General features: G+C 46.6%; 1 protein-coding gene and 1 long non-coding RNA gene across 2 annotated transcripts in view; one reads left to right on the top strand and one right to left on the bottom strand.

Moving 5' to 3' along the window:
• QRFPR (pyroglutamylated RFamide peptide receptor) overlaps positions 1-14,364 on the bottom strand; it is a 33,949-nt gene extending 19,585 nt beyond the window's left edge. Inside the window, exon 1 of the mRNA XM_019668927.1 lies at positions 13,581-14,364. Within this exon, the coding sequence (XP_019524472.1) occupies positions 13,581-13,920 (340 nt within the window). The 5' untranslated portion in view covers positions 13,921-14,364. The remainder of the gene's footprint in view (positions 1-13,580) is intronic.
• LOC109396838 (uncharacterized) lies at positions 6,007-11,174 on the top strand. Its single transcript, XR_002126928.1, has 3 exons — positions 6,007-6,286; positions 8,122-8,401; positions 9,281-11,174. It is a non-coding gene; the product is annotated as an uncharacterized LOC109396838 (long non-coding RNA).
• Positions 14,365-18,502: the final 4,138 nt, after the last annotated feature.

Here is an 18,502-nt window from a genome sequence, read left to right as displayed (position 1 = left end):
TGACCGTCCCTAGAGAACACGCCCACCCAGCACTTGAAGATGTCAGGTTTCCCTTAGCGTCCATCAAGACTAAATACGTGGAGGCTTGTCCTACGTGCCCAGGTGACTACTGGTTTCCTGTTGCCATGTAACAAACTGCAGGACCTTCGGGCTGAAAACAACACTCCCGTATACCTTACAGCTCTAGAAGTAGGTTCCAAGGGTTGGGCAGGGCCGTGCTCCTTCGAAGGCTCTAGGAGACCCTTTCCTTGCCTTTTCCGGCTTCTAGGGACTGCAGCCAGCGTTCCTGGGCTCAGAGTCCCACATGGCTCTGACCTCTGACACAATGGTCACATCCTCTTGGCCTCTGACTGAGGACCCCCTCCTATAAGTACTCTTGTGATTCACTGGACCCCCCCGGAGATAATCCAGGATCACCTCCCTCCCTCCAAAGTGACATAATCACAGGTCGTGGAGATCAGGATGTGAACGAACATCTGTAAGTGGCTATTATTCTGTCTTATCTACACACAATTAATATGACTTAATATCGCACAGTGATTTAACATTGCAAAATATCAGCTATCTCCAAAACAATATTTAAATTGAATACAATACCAATCAAAAGTCCAGGGGGATTTTTTAGGAAGTTGACAAACTTGTTTTTAAACATATATGGGAGGCTAAAAGTCCATACATAGCAAGTGAAAGCTCGCTCTAGAATCCAATCTCCAGCGCAGCAGTGATTAAACTTGGCTGTCTGTTAAAATCTCCTGGGAACCTGTTTAAATCCTAAGGCTCCACTCATACTCCATAAACAGAATCTCTCAGAGTGGGTCTCAAACTGTCTCGTGCAGATGGACCACATCGGGAACTCTGTCTGGGAGGGGCCTGTCTTTCTATCAAGGCTCCAGGTCAGCTGACGTTGCCAGTCCATGGACTGGCTCCAAGTAACAAGAAAAAGTGCACAATATATTGAAGACTTTCTATTTTGCTCCAAGGGAACATTAGTGCCTAACTCAAATATTTTTGTTACCAAGGTAACCAGGCCCCGAGTGGGTCCTACGACCGCCTGACCTGAAGTGCTGGCGGAAGAATGTTTTCGCCAAAGCGGCCTCTGCTTCCCCGACGCTGTGTTCCCCTTCCCGTCTGGACTCAGAAGGAATCAATGCTGTTTGTTCCAAAATAAAGTATCTTCTACTTACCAGGGAAGCAGCTAATTTTTATTTACCTCTTTGCATCAGAAACTTTAAAGAAGCATAATAACTTCAATTGTCTGCAATTCTCTGCATTGCCAGCCACTCTTAGAAGTGAGGCATGTTGTAAAGAGATGTAAAGGCCGTGCAGAGCCAAACCGCTCAGTACGCAATTCTGGGTCATACACCTCCCACGTAATTTTTTTTTTTTCTGGTTGAGATTCCTTTAAGGGTTTTAATGGAAGATAATCAAATCCCTTTCTTATCGGCAGCTTTCCCATCTGTCGGTAACATCTGTAAGTCAAGGTTTTCTGACAATAATAGAAAATTGTGGGTGTTTTTCTTCCAGTTTTCTCCTGTTTCTAAAGAGGGTTTTGTTTGCTATATACCCTTTTCCAGGAAGAAGAAAAAAGAACGGTATGTGTATAGAGTTACTTTAACTACAGAAAAAGTCTTTCTTTGGCATGTTTACTATAAGAAAGACCGTGTAAAATAAAGTCTGCCCAGGATAAAAAGCAAATCCAGTTTAGATAACTAAGCAAGGTTTACACTTACCTGACATGAAATTCTCATCATTGCTATTGAAATAACTTTGCAAATATATATGAGAACTGTTCTTCCAAAAAACTTGAGAATTTCACAGATACATTTGAAAGAAACAAATTAGAACTTCTCAAAGTCTATGCAAGCCTTCTGCGTTTCACAGCCCCTAACACTTTTCTAAGGAAGGACCCAAAAGTACATCTCCATTCCTGGGCCCATCCCCTCAGCCTAAGGTAAGGCAGCCCTTTCTCACAGAGTCTGCCCTGGTGGGTCCTGTGACCCCACCCCTCCCCCAGCCCTTTGCTGACTGGACCCAAAGTCTGGGCCAGTCAGATGCCTCCTTTTTGGGCTAAGACCTAGGAAACAGAATCAGGGCACAGTGTGAGATGAAGCCACAGGACATACAGAAAAGCCACAAGTAAGAGTGGGGGCCACCAGGCTTATGAGAAAGTAGAAAAGCTAAAGACAAATGTAACAGGGATGAGGTGTATTAATGTATGCGTTTTCTAGCTTATTTCTTTCCTCCACCCTTACCCCTTCACTAAGGGAAATGCTTGCTGGGTACTCCCCTCTTTGGGCTGTTTTATTTCCCCACCAGTGAAAATCTAATTTGAATAATCTACTCGCTGGTTTCACCAGCTGCCTTAGCATCTTGCTAACACAGTGAACATCTGCATTTTATATCTAGAGAGTCTATTTGTAGGTGATAGACATTTTTAGCAGGACGCACACCTTGCCCACAGTGTGGTCCTATTTCAGTAAGTCCTCACTTAATTTGTTCTAAGCACTAGCCCCCAGCTAATCTCCAAGGCTCCATCACTCTGCTCTTCAGAAAAGTAAAACTGTTCTTTTCAAACTCATTACCACTGTTTCTTCCTCAGAACCCATCAAGGTAATCACTGCTTGGATCAGATTCAAATGGATACTTGGATTAGATTTTGATGCAATAAAATTCTTTCTCATAAGAATAAGCCCTTTATTGTGCTGTGGATATTGCGACAGAGGAAAAATTTAACAGCCAAGCATGTTGCTTCATCTGTAGACTAGCTTGACAGCTACTCCTACAGCTGATTCAGTACATACATGTGTGTACATGTGTGTGTATGAACATGTGTGTGTTCGGGGCCCAAGCGTTACTGCACAGCGGGGCAAAGCCACTGAGTCCATGTGTAGGAGTCCATTTTCATGAAGGTTTCTGAGGAAAAGACCATGGCTTTTCATTTCAGAAATGTGTCCTGCAGCTCTCAAACTGGCTAGGTGACACTGCACAAATGGGGCAGAAGCAGGTGGGGGCTGCAAATTTCTCCTATCAAGTGCCCTCCCACCCACCTTTTCAATGTGACTTTGCCACTTCTCTCGTCAAGTGTAGGAGTCTATTTCCCCAATCTTAGGGCCAGTGATCATAGAAGCTTTATCATAGAAGTGACATTTATGCAACTTCCGACCTTGGGTCTCGGGAAGGGAAACCACTTGGGACAGAGTTCACCTGTCCCTGCTCAGGTCATCTAAAATCACGAGCCTCTATCAGGCCACCAGATGAATGTAGTCTCATGAGTGACCCCAGGTGAGACCAGCAAAAGAAATGCCCAGTTTAGCCAATTGTTGACCCACTGAATTGTGAGCAAACAAAACAGTGGTCTCTGATCCACAACGTTTTGAGTAGTAGAACAGGTAAGAGTCACAGACACCATCTCTTTGTGCCTCCATTTTATCCTCTGTAAAATAGGGATAATAATATGTGTGTCACATGTAAGCTCTTTATGAAGAGTTTGGCATTCATTTCATTGTTGTTATTCCTCCTTCTCTTTGGTGCAGAGCACCTAGAATTGCCCAGATCCCAGCAAATCTGTGCCAGCAACATGGGAAGCTCAAAGGACAGCAGTCACAGAAATGATGTCACTATCTCACAGTGGCCCCGACCCCAGTGACCAAAGTGAGGTGCCCTCATGCACCTCTTCAGCCCATGAGCTAGACAGCAAGAATATCCAAAACTACTTGGTGGCATATAATAGGGGGAGGTTCTGTTGGGGTGAGGTGGGATGGGGAGTTTGGCACAAAGAAGTTAGGGACCTTGAGGTTCTGCATTACAAGAAGGGGCGCGGGCCATGGGACGGCTGTGTACTAATACTAATAACATTGCGCCTCCAGTCTTGGGTGACCTAGAAAGACACATGAGCCTTGCAAGGAATTCCAGAACCTCTATCAGCCCCAATGAGTGTTTTACCACTTAATTCTCCTCTGGGGATGTGTTACTGCTTCTGAGGCAAATGAAAGCAAGCACTCATCTATTTCTGAGCACAAATGAATGGCTGGAATTTTCTTAGTTTGACTACAGAAGGAAATACTTTCAGGGTAATTACTGAAGATTTCATTAACTAAAAATAACCTATAACTGGATATGATTATTTACCATTGTTTTAACAAATGTATATCATAAGTATTTAAGACATAACTAATACTATAATTACAGTCTTTTAAAAAAAACTCTAAAATCCTTATTAGCTATAAATCTATTCTACCCACAAATGTGTCTAACTTTTTAAATAGTAATTTTCACAGCTGTGAACACGTTTCTTTTCACTGGGTACCCACTAAGTGTCGGGTCCTTTACACAGGGATCGGCCATTCTCACAGTAGCCCTGTAAAGTGGATGTAGATTTTCCCAAGCTTACAGATGAAGAAGCCATGGCAAAGAGAAATTAAATAATTGTCTCAATATCAAACACTGTGTTTGCCAACCTGTACCAATTGCAGGTATTATTAAATGCATCTCAATTTCACAAGGAAACGTTTTTTTTTTAAATAATGTTAATGTTTTTTTCATACATGTATTGAAAGGGTCTTTCAAGTTTTAGAGATGGGAGGGTTTTGTAGGGAAATATGTACATATATGCTTCCTAGTGAAGTCGTCAGAACTGGATATGCGTTCATATTTTTGTTAAAATACAGCATGATGTAAAGCGGCATCTCTGTTGCATTTTCTGCTGTTCCCCCACCACTATGGGGCAGCAGCAGCACTGCTGGACAGCTTCTCTGCTTTGTCTGCAAACAGGGGCAGATATAATGCGGTTAATACAGCAGCTCATAAATGTTGGAGCAGGATTAGAACCAAGACTGTCTGACTCTCAAGTACATGTTCATTTTCACTGCACCAAACTGTTTCTCCTAGCATATCAAGACATGTTATCTTTTAAGGAGATTTCCATTAGTCCTTAATGATCTGAAGTCTTTCTTGTACACTGGGTGATGTATTTCTCAGAATCCCAGCCAAATTTCGTTTTGCATAGATTAAAAACAATAAACACTTGAGCACTTCCAAATCATTATCTGAAATCGTTAGTTTTAAGACAGGAAAAGAAACAAGAAGTTCAGCTCTGCTGAATCATTTTTAGAGACACAGACTGAGAGGGAACTGCTGAGATGAAGTTTTAGGACCACGTTCGCCGCCCCTCACTAACTCCTTAGCAGAGGGGAGATGGCAAACGTCCAGCACCAAGGACAGCAGCACGCAGGCTGGGCCACTGCGGACGATGTGGGCGAGGAGGGAAACGGCCACACCCACCCCAGACAGAAGAGGTGGACAGGACAAGCTATTCAGAACGCTGGTTCAGCTTGATCCCGAGTACCCTACTCAAGGGCTCAGGCCCCGTGGGAGGACACCAAAGATTTCAAAGACAACATAGGTTCCGGAGCTTCCAGTCCCCCTGGGGTTGAACTCGGTCCAGCAGACCTCAGTGGGCAGCTCTACCGAACATGTTTATCTGCCCTGCGTGCCTTCCTCCAGGAGCACTTCCTGTGAAGTGTGGGGCATCACCAAGCAGCAGCACGGTCGCTAACGGGGCCGCAAGCATTCCTACTGCAGTTGCTAGGCTGGCCTGTCACACTTCCAGATTCAGCCGGCTCGGAGACAATGAGGTTCATTACACAGACAGCAAAGCAAGATCGGTATGGTATCAGCTCTCTGTGTCCCTAGTCCCCTAGGAAGCCGCCAAACCCGAGGGGCCAGATGATCACAGTGAGGGCAACAGGTCACTCTGAGAGGAGGAACCCGCCATAAACGACAGCCGAGCGATTTTACAGATTTACACAAAAGCCGGTGGCTGGACCTTCAGTGGCAGCACAGTGGGAAGTCCTGTGCTCAGCTGAAGCCACACCAGGGAGACGGAGGAGAGACAGCCAGTCTCCCAGGAGACCGGGCAAGAACCCGCCTGGTGCTGGCTACTCACCGGCCTTTCCCCCTCTGCCAGGCAGGGTCGCCAGGCCTTCCGCTAAGGCTGTCAGACGGGGGTGAAGCCTATGGGGAGACCAGCATGGTGGAGCCGTCCCCCTGAATTTCCCCCTGGTGATTCTACTCAGGCCAAGTAATTCAGGAGGGGATGACCCAGACCACCCCACCGCCACCCTCCCACCAGCCTGGGGCACATGACTGAGGCCTGAGCAGAGGATTTCACAGCTAAGGCCACAATGACTGGCTCTATGGGTGAGAGAACAGGGACAAGCCGGCAGGAAGCCTCCAGAATTTTCCAGAGCTACCAGGAAGGAGCCTCTCTCTTTTCCTTCAGCCCCTGGTAATGGCTAATCTACTTTCTGTCCCTATGAATTTGCCTATTCTAGATATTCCATGGTGGAATCATAAAATTTGTCTTTTTGTATCTGGCTTATTTCACTTAGCATAATGCTTAATATCGTAACTTCTTTCTTTTCTATGGGTGAATGTTATTCTGTTGTGTATCTACATCACATTTTGCTTATCCATCCGTCTGTGGATAGTCACTTGAGTTGAGGTAGGGAGGTTTAAAGAACATGTGCGCCTCTAGCTCCGGGGAGCATTTCTCACACCACCTGAGAAGACAGCCCAGGAACGAAACCACAGGACAGAAAGAAGTGAGCCGAGCAGACATGGAGGACGGCAAAGCCTGGGCTCGCTGTTGGAGAGCTTAGATCCAGCCATGCCTGAAGCTAGCCCTAACCCTGAGCCCTGCAGTTCCACAAGGCAGAATACCCCCCGTCTTCCTGAGCTAGTTTATGTCGGCCTTCTCTGCTTGCAAGCAGGAATCCTAGCAAGCCGACCACTGGGTAAAGAACTGAGCTGGACTCTGGAGAAAGCAGATTTAAAAGGACATTCTTTCTATGCCACTGAGGCACACAGTGACATGTTTCAAACATTCTCATTGCTAAATCCTTTCTTACCCCGATTTTAACTGTAAAATGCACTTGTCCTATGTAGACAGACTCTTTATATAAATCCTTTCGCTGTTGCTGCCACCCTCCCACCTCTGGAGAAAATTCAGTAATTTTTTTGACCTATGGCATCTTTTCTTCTCAAAGTGTGTACATAACTGATTTTAGGGAACATCACCCAGGGGCTAGCCCCATGGGATAGCTTTTTGTTTTACTTCCAAACTACTGTTGCTGTTGGGCCTCCCTTTGATTTCTTTCTTCTTCTTCCTTTTTTTTTTTTTTTTACTATACGTCTCTGCTTTAATGAAAGTTTTCTTTGCCAATAATTTCTAACATTCCTGGTAAAACATTTTTTAAGCCCCCAATACTGTCGATTTTTTATTTGTTAACTTCACTATATTGAAAATTTCCCAGAAACCCTAAAGTTTCTGACATGTCATAGAAAATCATTATAGCAAGCATAAGTGAAAATGTCTAACCCCTAATCAAATAATAAAATAGAAGTTACAGTCTGTTCCCTCTGCTCTTCACTGGCCCAAAGAATTCAGATCTTTTCCCCAAATAACAGTTTGCCAACTTCTTTCATAGCCCATTTCACAATGTGCCAGCTCGAAATCTCTATATAAACTCACCTAAATCTTTCATGCTGTGTACAGTGACTGCTCTTTCTTTTCCTCCCTCTCCCACTCCGGTTCCTCCTCCTAGGAAAATCCTTATTTTTTATTTTTTTTATATGAAAACTTATGCAAACTCTATCTGCTCAAAAGAGAGAAGGGACCTGCTCTGATGAAGCCTGGGCCACGCTGCCCGTCTCCCACCCTCCCCAGGCACTAGACTCTGGGCAAAACCTTGTTATGGGGTGTGCTAATTTAGAACTAGGCTTCTATTCTCCAGGCGAGAGAATAGTTCTTTTTGCCTTCCTTTGTACATCTTATATCCCCATCTTGTCATCATTTTTGAGTTTTTTCCATATCCATCTTGAAAGACTCCAAAATGAGAAAGGGCTTCAGTAAACGTGTAATTGGCAGCGTACAATGAAAGAATTGTTTCAGCGTTCTACGTTGGACTCCATTTGTGCAACCTACTTCTGCATTTTACAAGCATTCTGACTTCAGTACCTGTTTATAAAAAAATATAATAACAATATTTCACTGGTATATGTGGCAGGCACACTGCTATTTGAGCACTTGACATCCATTATTTCTTTTAACCTTCATTACAGCCCAAGCCTCAGTGCTGTCAGCATTCGCACGACATCAGTGGTTCTCAACCTTGGCTGCAAATGATCTTTTCTTCTGAGAATCTGATAGCTGGGTATCACACTCAGACGAATTAATGCAGAATCTCTAGGGGTAGGAACCAGGCATGGTTTTGAAAACTTCCCAGGTGATTCGCGGGTGCTGCCACGAGCCACGATCGAGCATCATGGCCCTACGAGGAATTTTCATATCAGCTGCAGAGAACATGAATTTTACATTTTCTTACCCAAGAGTCGTCTTCAGGTGAGTGTGGTAAGTGTGTGTGGATGCGTGCGTCTCCCAGTGACACCACCAATACTTGGGGCATTTTTGGAATTCCTTTTTTGGGATTGCTTTAGCCAGTTTGCCAGCCACCAGTAGAAAATTCTTTTCACTGCCCTCGGCGGGATTGCAAGGGACATGGGGATATCATCGCGTCCCCTGGCTGTGACCACACCCACAGCAGGATGGAGGTGGGCTCAGAGTCTGGGGGGGTTCCTACCAGGCCGTCATCCACCCTTCTCCCACACACTCCCCATCTCATGCTATTGATGCTGAGGGCCAGGAGGAGGCTGGGGTTTGAGCTGGCTTTCTGCCTCCTTCTGGGAGGTCGTCAGAATGTACCCCCCGCAACCCCGCGCCTGAAGTTCACATTACCTCAGTCGGCCTCAGTCCCATGCTGCTGGACCCCCCCTACCCCGGACCTGAACAATCTGGGCTCTGACACATCCTCCAATCTTATTCAAGACCCCACTCACCACACTTCCACTGTGTCCCCACTGTGCAGTCTAGAACCCCTGCTTTTCTTCAGATGCTTCCTTTTCTTTTCTTCAAATGCTTCCTTCCCTTTCTTGCTCTGACACCTGTCTATTCCACAAAGACACAACTTTCTCCACACCTATGATAGCCCATGCACACAGCAGATGCCCGGAAATACCGAATGTAAGAGCCACTTGGAGGACTACTAATAATAGTGTAGAGTAGCGGTTCTCAACCTTCCTAATGCTGCGACCCCTTAATACAGTTCCTCATGTTGTGGTGACCCCCAATCATAAAATTATTTTCGTTGCTACTCTATAACTGTAATTTTGCTACTGTCATGAATCGTAATGTAAATATCTTTTTGTTTTCCGATGGTCTTAGGCGACCCCTGTGAAAGGGTCGTTCGACCCCCCAAAGGGGTCGTGACCCACAGGTTGAGAACTGCTGGTGTAGAGCCTGGGCTGAGGGGACAGTGTTGGATGCTGATAAGATATCCACATGCAAATAAATGCCTCGTCTTCAGATCAGGGAGAGACTGTGGCCTCCAATAATGATTAGACACTGATTTCAGAATCATCAGCAAAGAGGTGAGAGTCCTGCCTGCAGCCTTGAATGAGACTGCAGAAATGAATGAGGAGAGAGAAGAGATTGCATACTAGTCTTCGGAGGGTACCCTCTTAAAAGTAACCAGAAGTGTGAGAACCATCAAAGGCAGAGCATAAAGAAAGAGATGGAGACATGAAGAAAGAAGGAAAAGAGATGTTTATGGAATCCTCGAGAAGGGAGCGAAGTGTCTGGAGTGTTTTCAGAAACTTAACCTATGGTTACTGAATTGACCTAGAAAAAACAAAGCATGTTCTGTCAGTGAATTTGGAGGAACTGCTAGATATTGTGAAGAAAGAGATAAAAGAAGGAGGAGCAGCCTGCAGAAGGACAGAGGAATTCCACGGAACAAGGGCACGATGGGCAAGTCCACTGCTGGAGTCGGACCAAGTAGATCAGAGGGCAGACGGGCACAGAGCGTCCGGGCCGGACTCGCAACTGCGCTGGGAACACAGCGCCCTCCTCACATGAGTGATAAAAGTCATAAGCAAATGCTATTCATTATTCTTGGGGCAAAGAGCCCCTCTCCTGCTAGCTCCATACTGAAGCAAGTTCTGGGGGGTAGTGTGGAAGGGAGCCCGCCGGTGGGCCACAGGTAGAGATTAGGCCGGCAACACAGGTGTGTAAAAGCGCCTGTGAGGCAGCTGGCCTCCGTGCGGGGCAACTTAGCTGCTGGGGACCCTTTATCTCCTTGTGGAAAAGCTAAATGTTTATGATACACTTGGTTTCCCCTGGTGCCATCACGGTACAAAAGGAAGCCCAATTTCTTCGCTGAGCAGGAAGCTGGAAACCAACGGTCTCGGTTTTTGGGTTTTTTTAAAGGCCTAATTTGTAGCTGCCGATTTCCACGGTGCGAACTCCCACACGACGTATTTCAGGCCCGCAGCACGATGTCCCTGAACGAGGAACTGTGCAGGGAGACAGTGCGCGGCGGGCTCTGCCAGTCGGTGCGAGCTGGCTACAGAGTCAGATGGAACTAGTCTGACTAGTCAGTGGTCTGGGGCTGGCACGGGTCATTTCTAGAAGCCTCTCAGGACAGTCTGTGCAGCCAGGTCTGAGAACCATTACTGACAGCTGTGCGTATCAGGCTTTCGTGTTGGGGGGACCCTGTCGAAGCACAGGCTCTGACTCATGGTGCTGTTGGTCCCTAGCAAGGCAGGTGAGTGGCCCCAAAAAAGGAGGAAAAAAGCAAGTCATATGGTCATTCTCAGCCCGGCCATTGTCAGAAATGTCCGAATCGTTGAGAGAGACACTTTGTTGGGAAGTCACCAACGAGGTCCATGACTTATTTATGGACAAACTCAGAGAAGTTTGCTTTCACCCAACCGCACTGTACTTTTAAAATGTGAATTAAATGCCAACCTCATGAAAATCTGTATTCCTCTAATCCCTGGAAAAGATAATAACAGCAATAACAATGACAAAAGAAGTGACAGTACTGGGCACACCCCCACCTGCGGCAGTCCTGCCCCGGAGTCCTCCTGCGACTGGTGCCTCCCAGGGGTCTCCCACCTGCTCTGTTTATGCTCCCTGCCTCCCTGAAGGAATTTGAGGGGAATTCATATTTTAGGTTTTATCTAACTTTTAAAGTACTTTTCCTTTCCCCGATGCATGAACCTACCTTTCTGTCTCACTTCCCACCATTCCTCACATATAAACAGTATATACTTGAAATGCCTTACACGATGTTCTTAAAATGAGTCATCTTCTTTCTCTCCTCCAAACTGTGGGTTGACCCCTGTTCCTGGAACACACTCCGTCATCCTGTCTCTGCTGGAAATGATCTGAATCATTCTTCACGATCCAGCTTGAACACCCCACCCTGGTGAAGCCTTTTGCACCATTCACGCTCCCACACCAGGTGGTTTCTCTCCCATCAAGTCCTACTGTTGCTCATTTTGCGGGTATTCCCTACTCTCTGAGGCCCACAAAGGCATAGATGAGCTTTATTCATTTTTGGATTCCCAACGTAGAATGCTTTTCCATAAAGGAGATCCTCAGTGGCTTCCTGAAATAAGGAACCGCAAATTCATTTTCAACTCACACTACATTGCCTTGAACTTTCTTTTGTTAATTTATTGAGGCAGATTTGCAATTATTTTCGGATCCTATAAAGTACAGGCTAATTCCCTTTGCATCACTATCTCCAGTACCTCTGCAAGCTCTCCCCTCTCCGCCGAACTTCAATTTTGGTGTTGCCTACCCGACTTATATATAAGACTATTTATTCTATAAATATGGTTCCAGATAAAAACACAGGCCATCTCTAATTAAACACTCCTTAACAGAATTAATAGCTTTCATTTTCATGGAATGACCCATTTTTTTTCAAAGCACTTTTACTAACATAGTCTATCCTCACACTAACCCTGTAAAATGCATAAGCAATGCATTACCCTTTTTCAGCATTTAGAAGCTAAAGTGAAATGTCTGTCCTCCATGAACTAGGAAGCAAGGAAACAAAGTTTGAGAAAAACCTCTGCAGTGCCCACCTGAGTCCTCGGGCAGCACAGCCCACCATGCACGGCCAGGGGCTAAAGATACGTGTCTTTCTGCTTCCAAGCTTCTAGAATCCCTAATATTTTATTGAAAACCTGAGGTCCAGACATGTTGAATTAACATGTATTAGAGCCAAAGTAGGAATCCCGGTCTTTTGATTTCCAGCTTAAGATCCCCCTTTACTTAATGATGTTTTCCTTTAAATATGGAGCTATAATCATCCAGCAATATAAGTATGCTTCCTAAATCTGTCTTCACAAATATTTAGAAATAATTCCTGTGCCTTTTCCTCAAAAAATAAGTTACATAGGATGATCAAAAGTTTTCCCATAAATTTTATGGACTTGGTGGCACTGGGCAACTGTAAAATGCCTGAGTACAATGATTGCATCAGCACGCATGAGAAAGTTTACAATCCATAAATCAATTTACACCTCTCTGCATGATGTGTCACTTTCAAGTCAATGCTATGTACACTAATGTTTTATGCGTTTGGGGAAATATTTACATTATAGAAGAGCTGTGAATCAAAGGTTTTAGCATCCTGACCCACTAATAATAAACCCAGTGCAGATTACTGGGCGGAAATGTAATGACAGGGAGATAAACTGAAGATCTCAGATTGGTAATGGCGGGATGAAAGAAGCACTTTCTATGACATTAAACGGAATTAGTAAAGAGGAGGGAAGGGCAGGGTTTGGAGGCATAATGATCCCTTTTTCTCAGATTTTCTCTATATTGCCAACCACTTTCTAAGAATTTTGATGTGGCCACAAGAACACACCCACCCATGAAAGTGCAGGTACCCCCATGCGTCTTCCCCAAAGTACACGGCAGGCAGTGGTGAGATTACATTGTACTCCAGTTTATGGGTGACGGGGACAAGCTCTCTCGCTGTCTGTGGAAGGACTGGGTCATTTGGGGAAGAGCAGTGTCTGTTCTCTCCAACCGCCTGCCACCCAGTCACTAACTCAGTGACTCCAAGTGTCTTCCCTCCGGCCCTGCTCGCCTTCCAAGGAAGGAAGGAGAAATTACTCTCCTCTTTGCCAGTCAGGAGGGCAAGTTCTTTCTGATTCCTTCTCCCTGCGTGACGCTGTTACCCAATTTTTTAAAAGGACGGGTCCAAGACATTTTTTTTCTGCAAATGTATTATATGTGTTTTTGAAAAGTTTTAAGTCCATGCATGTGCCTGGACTACAGATAACTGGAAGCCTCGCCTGCACCTGGGGCGTGAGCCTGGCCCTGGAGGCAGTGAAGGGGACGTTGGGGCTTTTATGGGCTGAAATATTTCTTGCCTCACTTTTATATAAAAATAGAAAAACATCCTGGTAATTACGGGAAAGGGAGCTGAAATCACGAGCGCGGCGCGACTCCCCCCCGCTGACCGGGCCCCGGAGCTTTCCCGAGCTTCTCCGAGAAGAACCGCAAGCGGCCAAGAACTTCTCTCCCCGTGAGCGCGGGCGAGGAAGCGCTCGGGGCGCCGGGCGCCTCGGCGGGAGAAGGGGCATCGGGAAGCCGGGAGCGGGGTGCGAGGAGGGCTGGGGGCGCTCCGGGGGGCCCCGGGGGTGGGCGCACTCACCCCCCAGCCAGTTGTCCCAGATGTTCTGCAGCATGGTCACCGGGATGCAGAAGAAGGTGATGAGCAGGTCGCTGAGCGCCAGCGAGCCGATGAAGACGTTGGTGGCGGTGCGCATGGCCTTGCTGCGGGCCACCACGTAGACCACCAGCGCGTTGCCGAAGAGCGCCAGCGCGAAGAGGAGCCCGCCGGCCAGCGCGAAGGCCAGCTTGGCGCGCGCGGGCAGCTCAGGCGCCGACACCAGCGGCCGCAGCCCGTACAGCGCGATGAACTGCTCCCGCGTCAGGTTGTGCTCCCGCAGCAGCCGGGACAGCCGCGCCGGGGTGATGTTCAGAGGCTGCATGGCGCCCCGCGCCACGGGGGCGACCCGGGCTCCGGCTCGGGCGCGGGCAGCGGAAGCGGCCGCGGCGCGGAGCCGACAAACCCGCGCCCAAGACGCGCGGGGAGCCGCACCCCGGGGCCGCCCCGCGGACCGGACGCCCGCGACGCCGAGCAAGTGCGGCTCCTCCGCCCGCAGGGCCGGCTCCCCGGGCTCTGCCCCGCGCCGCGAGGGTGGGCTGCGCTCCACGCGAGACGCGCCTCCCGCGCGGCGCCACCTGGATCGCGCTCTCGCCCCAGGTCGTGCGGACGCGCGAAACCGAGCAGGGGGCTTGTCCGCCGTCTCTCGGCTTCTCCTCTTACGCAATAACGTGAGCCACTTTTCTGTGATTTAAAAATTAATTGTAACGCTCAGGAAATTGCAAAGATAGTACAGCGCGGTCCCGCGGTCCCTCGCCTAGTCTCCCACTGAGTCCATCTTCACCGCAGTGTAATGCAAAGCCGGGAACTTGACCTGGTACAGTGTGCGGGTGGGTGGGTGTGGGGTGGGGGGGGGCTGTGTCATTTGATCCCAGGGGCTGATTCCGTCACCACCACCAAAATCAAGGTAAAAACTCTCTATCGCCACCGTCTCCAGCCTGCTACCCCTTAACAGTCACCCCCCACCGCTAAACCCTGCCAATCCCTAATCTGTCTTCCGTCCCCATACTGTTGACAGGCGGTTATATAAATGGAATCATACAGTAAATAACCATTGGATGTTGGGTTTTTTGCACTCCGCATGACTCCCTTCAGATCCACCCAAGAGCTTAGGTACAGCAGCAGTTCCTTTTCTGCTGAGGACGAGACGCAGTTGGTTCAGCCATGCACAGCTCAGACGCGATGGTTATCTCCAGTTTGGGGATAACACAACGCTGCTAAGAAGAATCACGTCCAGGTTTTCATGTGCACATATATTTTCATTTCTCTGGGACATGCCAAGAAGTTTGGTGGTTGAGTCTATGGTTTGTTTATTGAGGTTTTTAGGAAGCCGTCAAGCTGCTCCCCAGCGTGGTTGCACCATTTCACATTTCCACCAGCCATGTATGAGGCTCTGTTCCTCCCGGTCCTTGCAGCATTTGGTAATGTCACTGCTTTGTTCTGTTTGGGTTTTTAGAAAGTAAGTGTGTAGTGATACCTCACGGAGCCTTAACTTCCATTTCCCTAAGAGCTAAGATGTTGACCACCTTCTCATGTGCTCATTGGCCATTCCAGATGTCTTTCCATGTATTTTGCCCATTTTCTAATTGAATTGTTTGGTTTATATGCTGTTGAGTTTTGAGGGGTTTTATATGCCAGATACCAAGTCCTTTAAGTGGTTTGCAAATATTTTCTTCTGTTACCTTGTTATTTATCCTCTTAAAGTATTTCTCACAGATCAAAGTTTCTAATTTCAATGAAGTCCTATATATCAGTTTTTCCTTTTATTGATTATACTTTTGATGTCCAGTCTAACTCTTCAGCAAATCCTACGTTCCCCAAATTTTCTCCTGTGTCTTTTTCTAAAGTTTTGTGGTTTTACATTTGACGTTTTGATCTCTCTATTCCGTTCCATTGATCTGTGTGTCTGTTTGTCCTCCAATACCACTCAGCATTGTAAGTCTTGAAATCAGGTAGAGAGATTTCTCCTACTTTAGTCTCCTTTTTCAAAGTTATTTTAGATATTCTAGGGCCTGTGCCTATTTGGATAAACCTTATAATAAAAGTTTATATGTCTACAAAAAGCCTTGCTGGGATTTTGATAGGAATAGACATTTTCACTATGTTGAGTCTTCCAATCTGTGCATATATTCACCATAGGTTGAGATCTTTGATTTCTTTCATCAGCATTTTGTAGTTTTCAGCACACAAGTCCTGTATGTTTTGTTAGATCTGCACTTACTAAGTGTTACCTTTTTTTTTTTAGCATGTATGCATGGTATTGTATCTCTAATTTTCAGGTCCACATGTTCACTGCTAGTATGTAGAAATGTGATTTATTTTGTATGTTGATCTTGAAACCTACAATGTTGCAGAATTCACTTATTAGTTTTAAGAGGAGTTTGGCATTTTGTTGTTGTTGTTGTAGATTTCTTGGGATTTTCTACATAGACGATCATGTCATTTGAGAAGAGGGCAGTTGCATGCCACAGCCCTGCCTGTGAGAGGCCCTACCTGGTGGACAGAGCACTGTGGCATGCACTCACGGGCACAGAGCACAGCTCAGCTTGGGGCAGCACGTTATCTTATCCAGGGGTCAGCAACCCACAGCCTGGCCAAAAATGATCCACTCCTTGTTTCTGTACAGCCAGGGAGCAAAGAATGGCTTCTACATTTTCAAATGGTTGAAGAATAATCATAAGAAGGCTATGCTGTGTGACATACGGAAATTGGGTGAAATTCAAATTTCAGTGTCTATGAAAATAAGCTGGATTGGAACAGCATCATGCTCATTTGTTTACATGGTGTTATGACTGCTTGGACGCTGCAATGGCAGAGTTGTATGTTGGCAACAGACGCTGTGTGACCCTCAAAGCAGAAAATATTTACTATCTGATCCCGTGCAGAAAAAGCTTGCCAACCCCTGACCTATTTGGAGAAGCAGAATGGACCCAAATATCCACAGACCAAAGCAGGGTGGTAAGTGCCACTTCCATACACAGAAAAGACATGTTCTAGAAATGCAAGCAAAGACAGATCCACAAATGCTGCGTAGAGAAAGCAGAGCATGACTCGGGCCTCAAAGGAAGGGTAGAGGTGAAAAAAAGGCCACTTATCTCACATGGAGGCACAGAGGTCGCAACGACTGTGCTAGGAATGCTGGGAAATACAAAGTGGGGAAGACAGGATTGGCTTCTGATACTTGTTGTCCACACTTGTGATTACAGGACAGCAGGGAGAGAGCGTCGCTTTTCCAAAAGAAACAAGCCAAGTGAGTGAAGAAGCACTGGGGAGCTCGCCATCCTGGAGGGTAGCAATATGGGACAAAGTGTTCGGATAAACATCAAAGAAGAGGCAAGCGGTACTCTTACGGGAATGCTCTAGAGTTTATCTTGCCAGTCAGAGTGCGTAATAATCAAGTCTTCCTTAGAAAAGATGACAAGGGGTTAACTAGACATTGGCTGGAGGTGTAAGGAATCTAAGCATAATAAGTGGTAAATGTTTTGGTCACTCAGAGGAAGGAGTATCTGGTAGAACTGGTATTCTGTTTTTAATTCTGAACAGCGTGGAAAGAGCTGATGGTGCAGTGGGAGAGACAGGAAATTTGAGAAGATGGTTGGCAACTCTGAGTGTGAGCTGAGGTCAGACATGGTACCTACAGTCAGACAGGCATGTTCAACTTCAAGAAAGCAAGGTGGTGATGTTTAGAAAAGGCCACATCATCTCTTGGCCTGAGTTTCTAAAACAGAAGCTGGCAAAAGAGGGTTGGAAAGCTCTAAAATTTAAATTTCTCACACACAGTAGGCGAGTCTCATAAACAGAAGAGACAGAAAGAAGCAGGCAGAGATACCATAAGGACGCACAGAATCGCTCCACATCCACGTTCACGGCAGTGTATTCACAGCAGCCGAAAGGCAGCAACGACTCATGTCCATCGCGGATGACTGAACAAAATGGGGTCTGTCCACACCATGGTATATACTCAGCCTTAAAAAGGAAGGAAATGCTGACACAGGCTACAACATGGATGCGCCTTGAGGACACCTTGCTCAGTGAAACAAACCAGGCACAGCAAGACATACACAGGATGGTTCCTAGCGTTTTTATGAGAAACACTGAAGTACATGAACGTGGTGTCTTTAATCGCAAGGGACATTAATCACACACAGTCATTCGTCATGGCAAACTGGATGCAAGCTGATGGCAAAATTCATGTCGCAGTTCTATGACATGATCTGTAAGAAGAGCCACAATAATAGAGTGTAAAATGCAGGCGTGCTGCTTTCCAGTGATTTGACTTGGTAAGAGAGGCTTAGGGAAGATAGAACCACTTACATCCCCAAAATGACCAGCCCCGAACCCCAAGGGTCTTTGGCAGTCTTTGAGCAGGAGCTGTATAGGAAGTGGCTCTAAACTGAGATAAATGAGGGCATTTCCGCTGGTGCTGTGTGTTCTGGACACAGCGTGTCCACCAGCTAGTTCAGGGACTCAGCTGCACTGTCTACTGTCCAGCGGACCCTCCAGGTCAGACCAGGTCAGCAACAGATGGTGGCACCGCAAAGAAGGAGGACTAGCTTAACCAACGTGCCTGAAGAGCCACCACTGAAAATCTTTAAAAATTCAGAAGACAAGAAAAACAGTGTAGACTAGACATGGGCTAATTCTCAATTTCCTCAAGATGGAACATGGGGGCCAGCGCCAGTAAAATTCTAGAGTGACTCCATAAAGAAAGGGAGATTTTCAGCACAGGTTTTTAGTAAGAACAAGTTTTGTCACAGCACTACATTTTTAAAAAGTGTTGCTAGAGGGCCGGCCGAGTGGCGCGATGGTTAAGAACTGGCTTGGGACGCCAGAGGGCCCCGGTTTGGATCCCACATATGAGGGCCAGTGACACTGCCTTCCACAGCTAAGATGCTGAACAACAGCTC

This window comes from Hipposideros armiger, unplaced genomic scaffold (assembly GCF_001890085.2).
Source record: "Hipposideros armiger isolate ML-2016 unplaced genomic scaffold, ASM189008v1 scaffold_1, whole genome shotgun sequence".
Lineage (NCBI taxonomy): Eukaryota > Metazoa > Chordata > Mammalia > Chiroptera > Hipposideridae > Hipposideros > Hipposideros armiger.
This window is presented reverse-complemented; position numbering and strand designations above follow the sequence as displayed.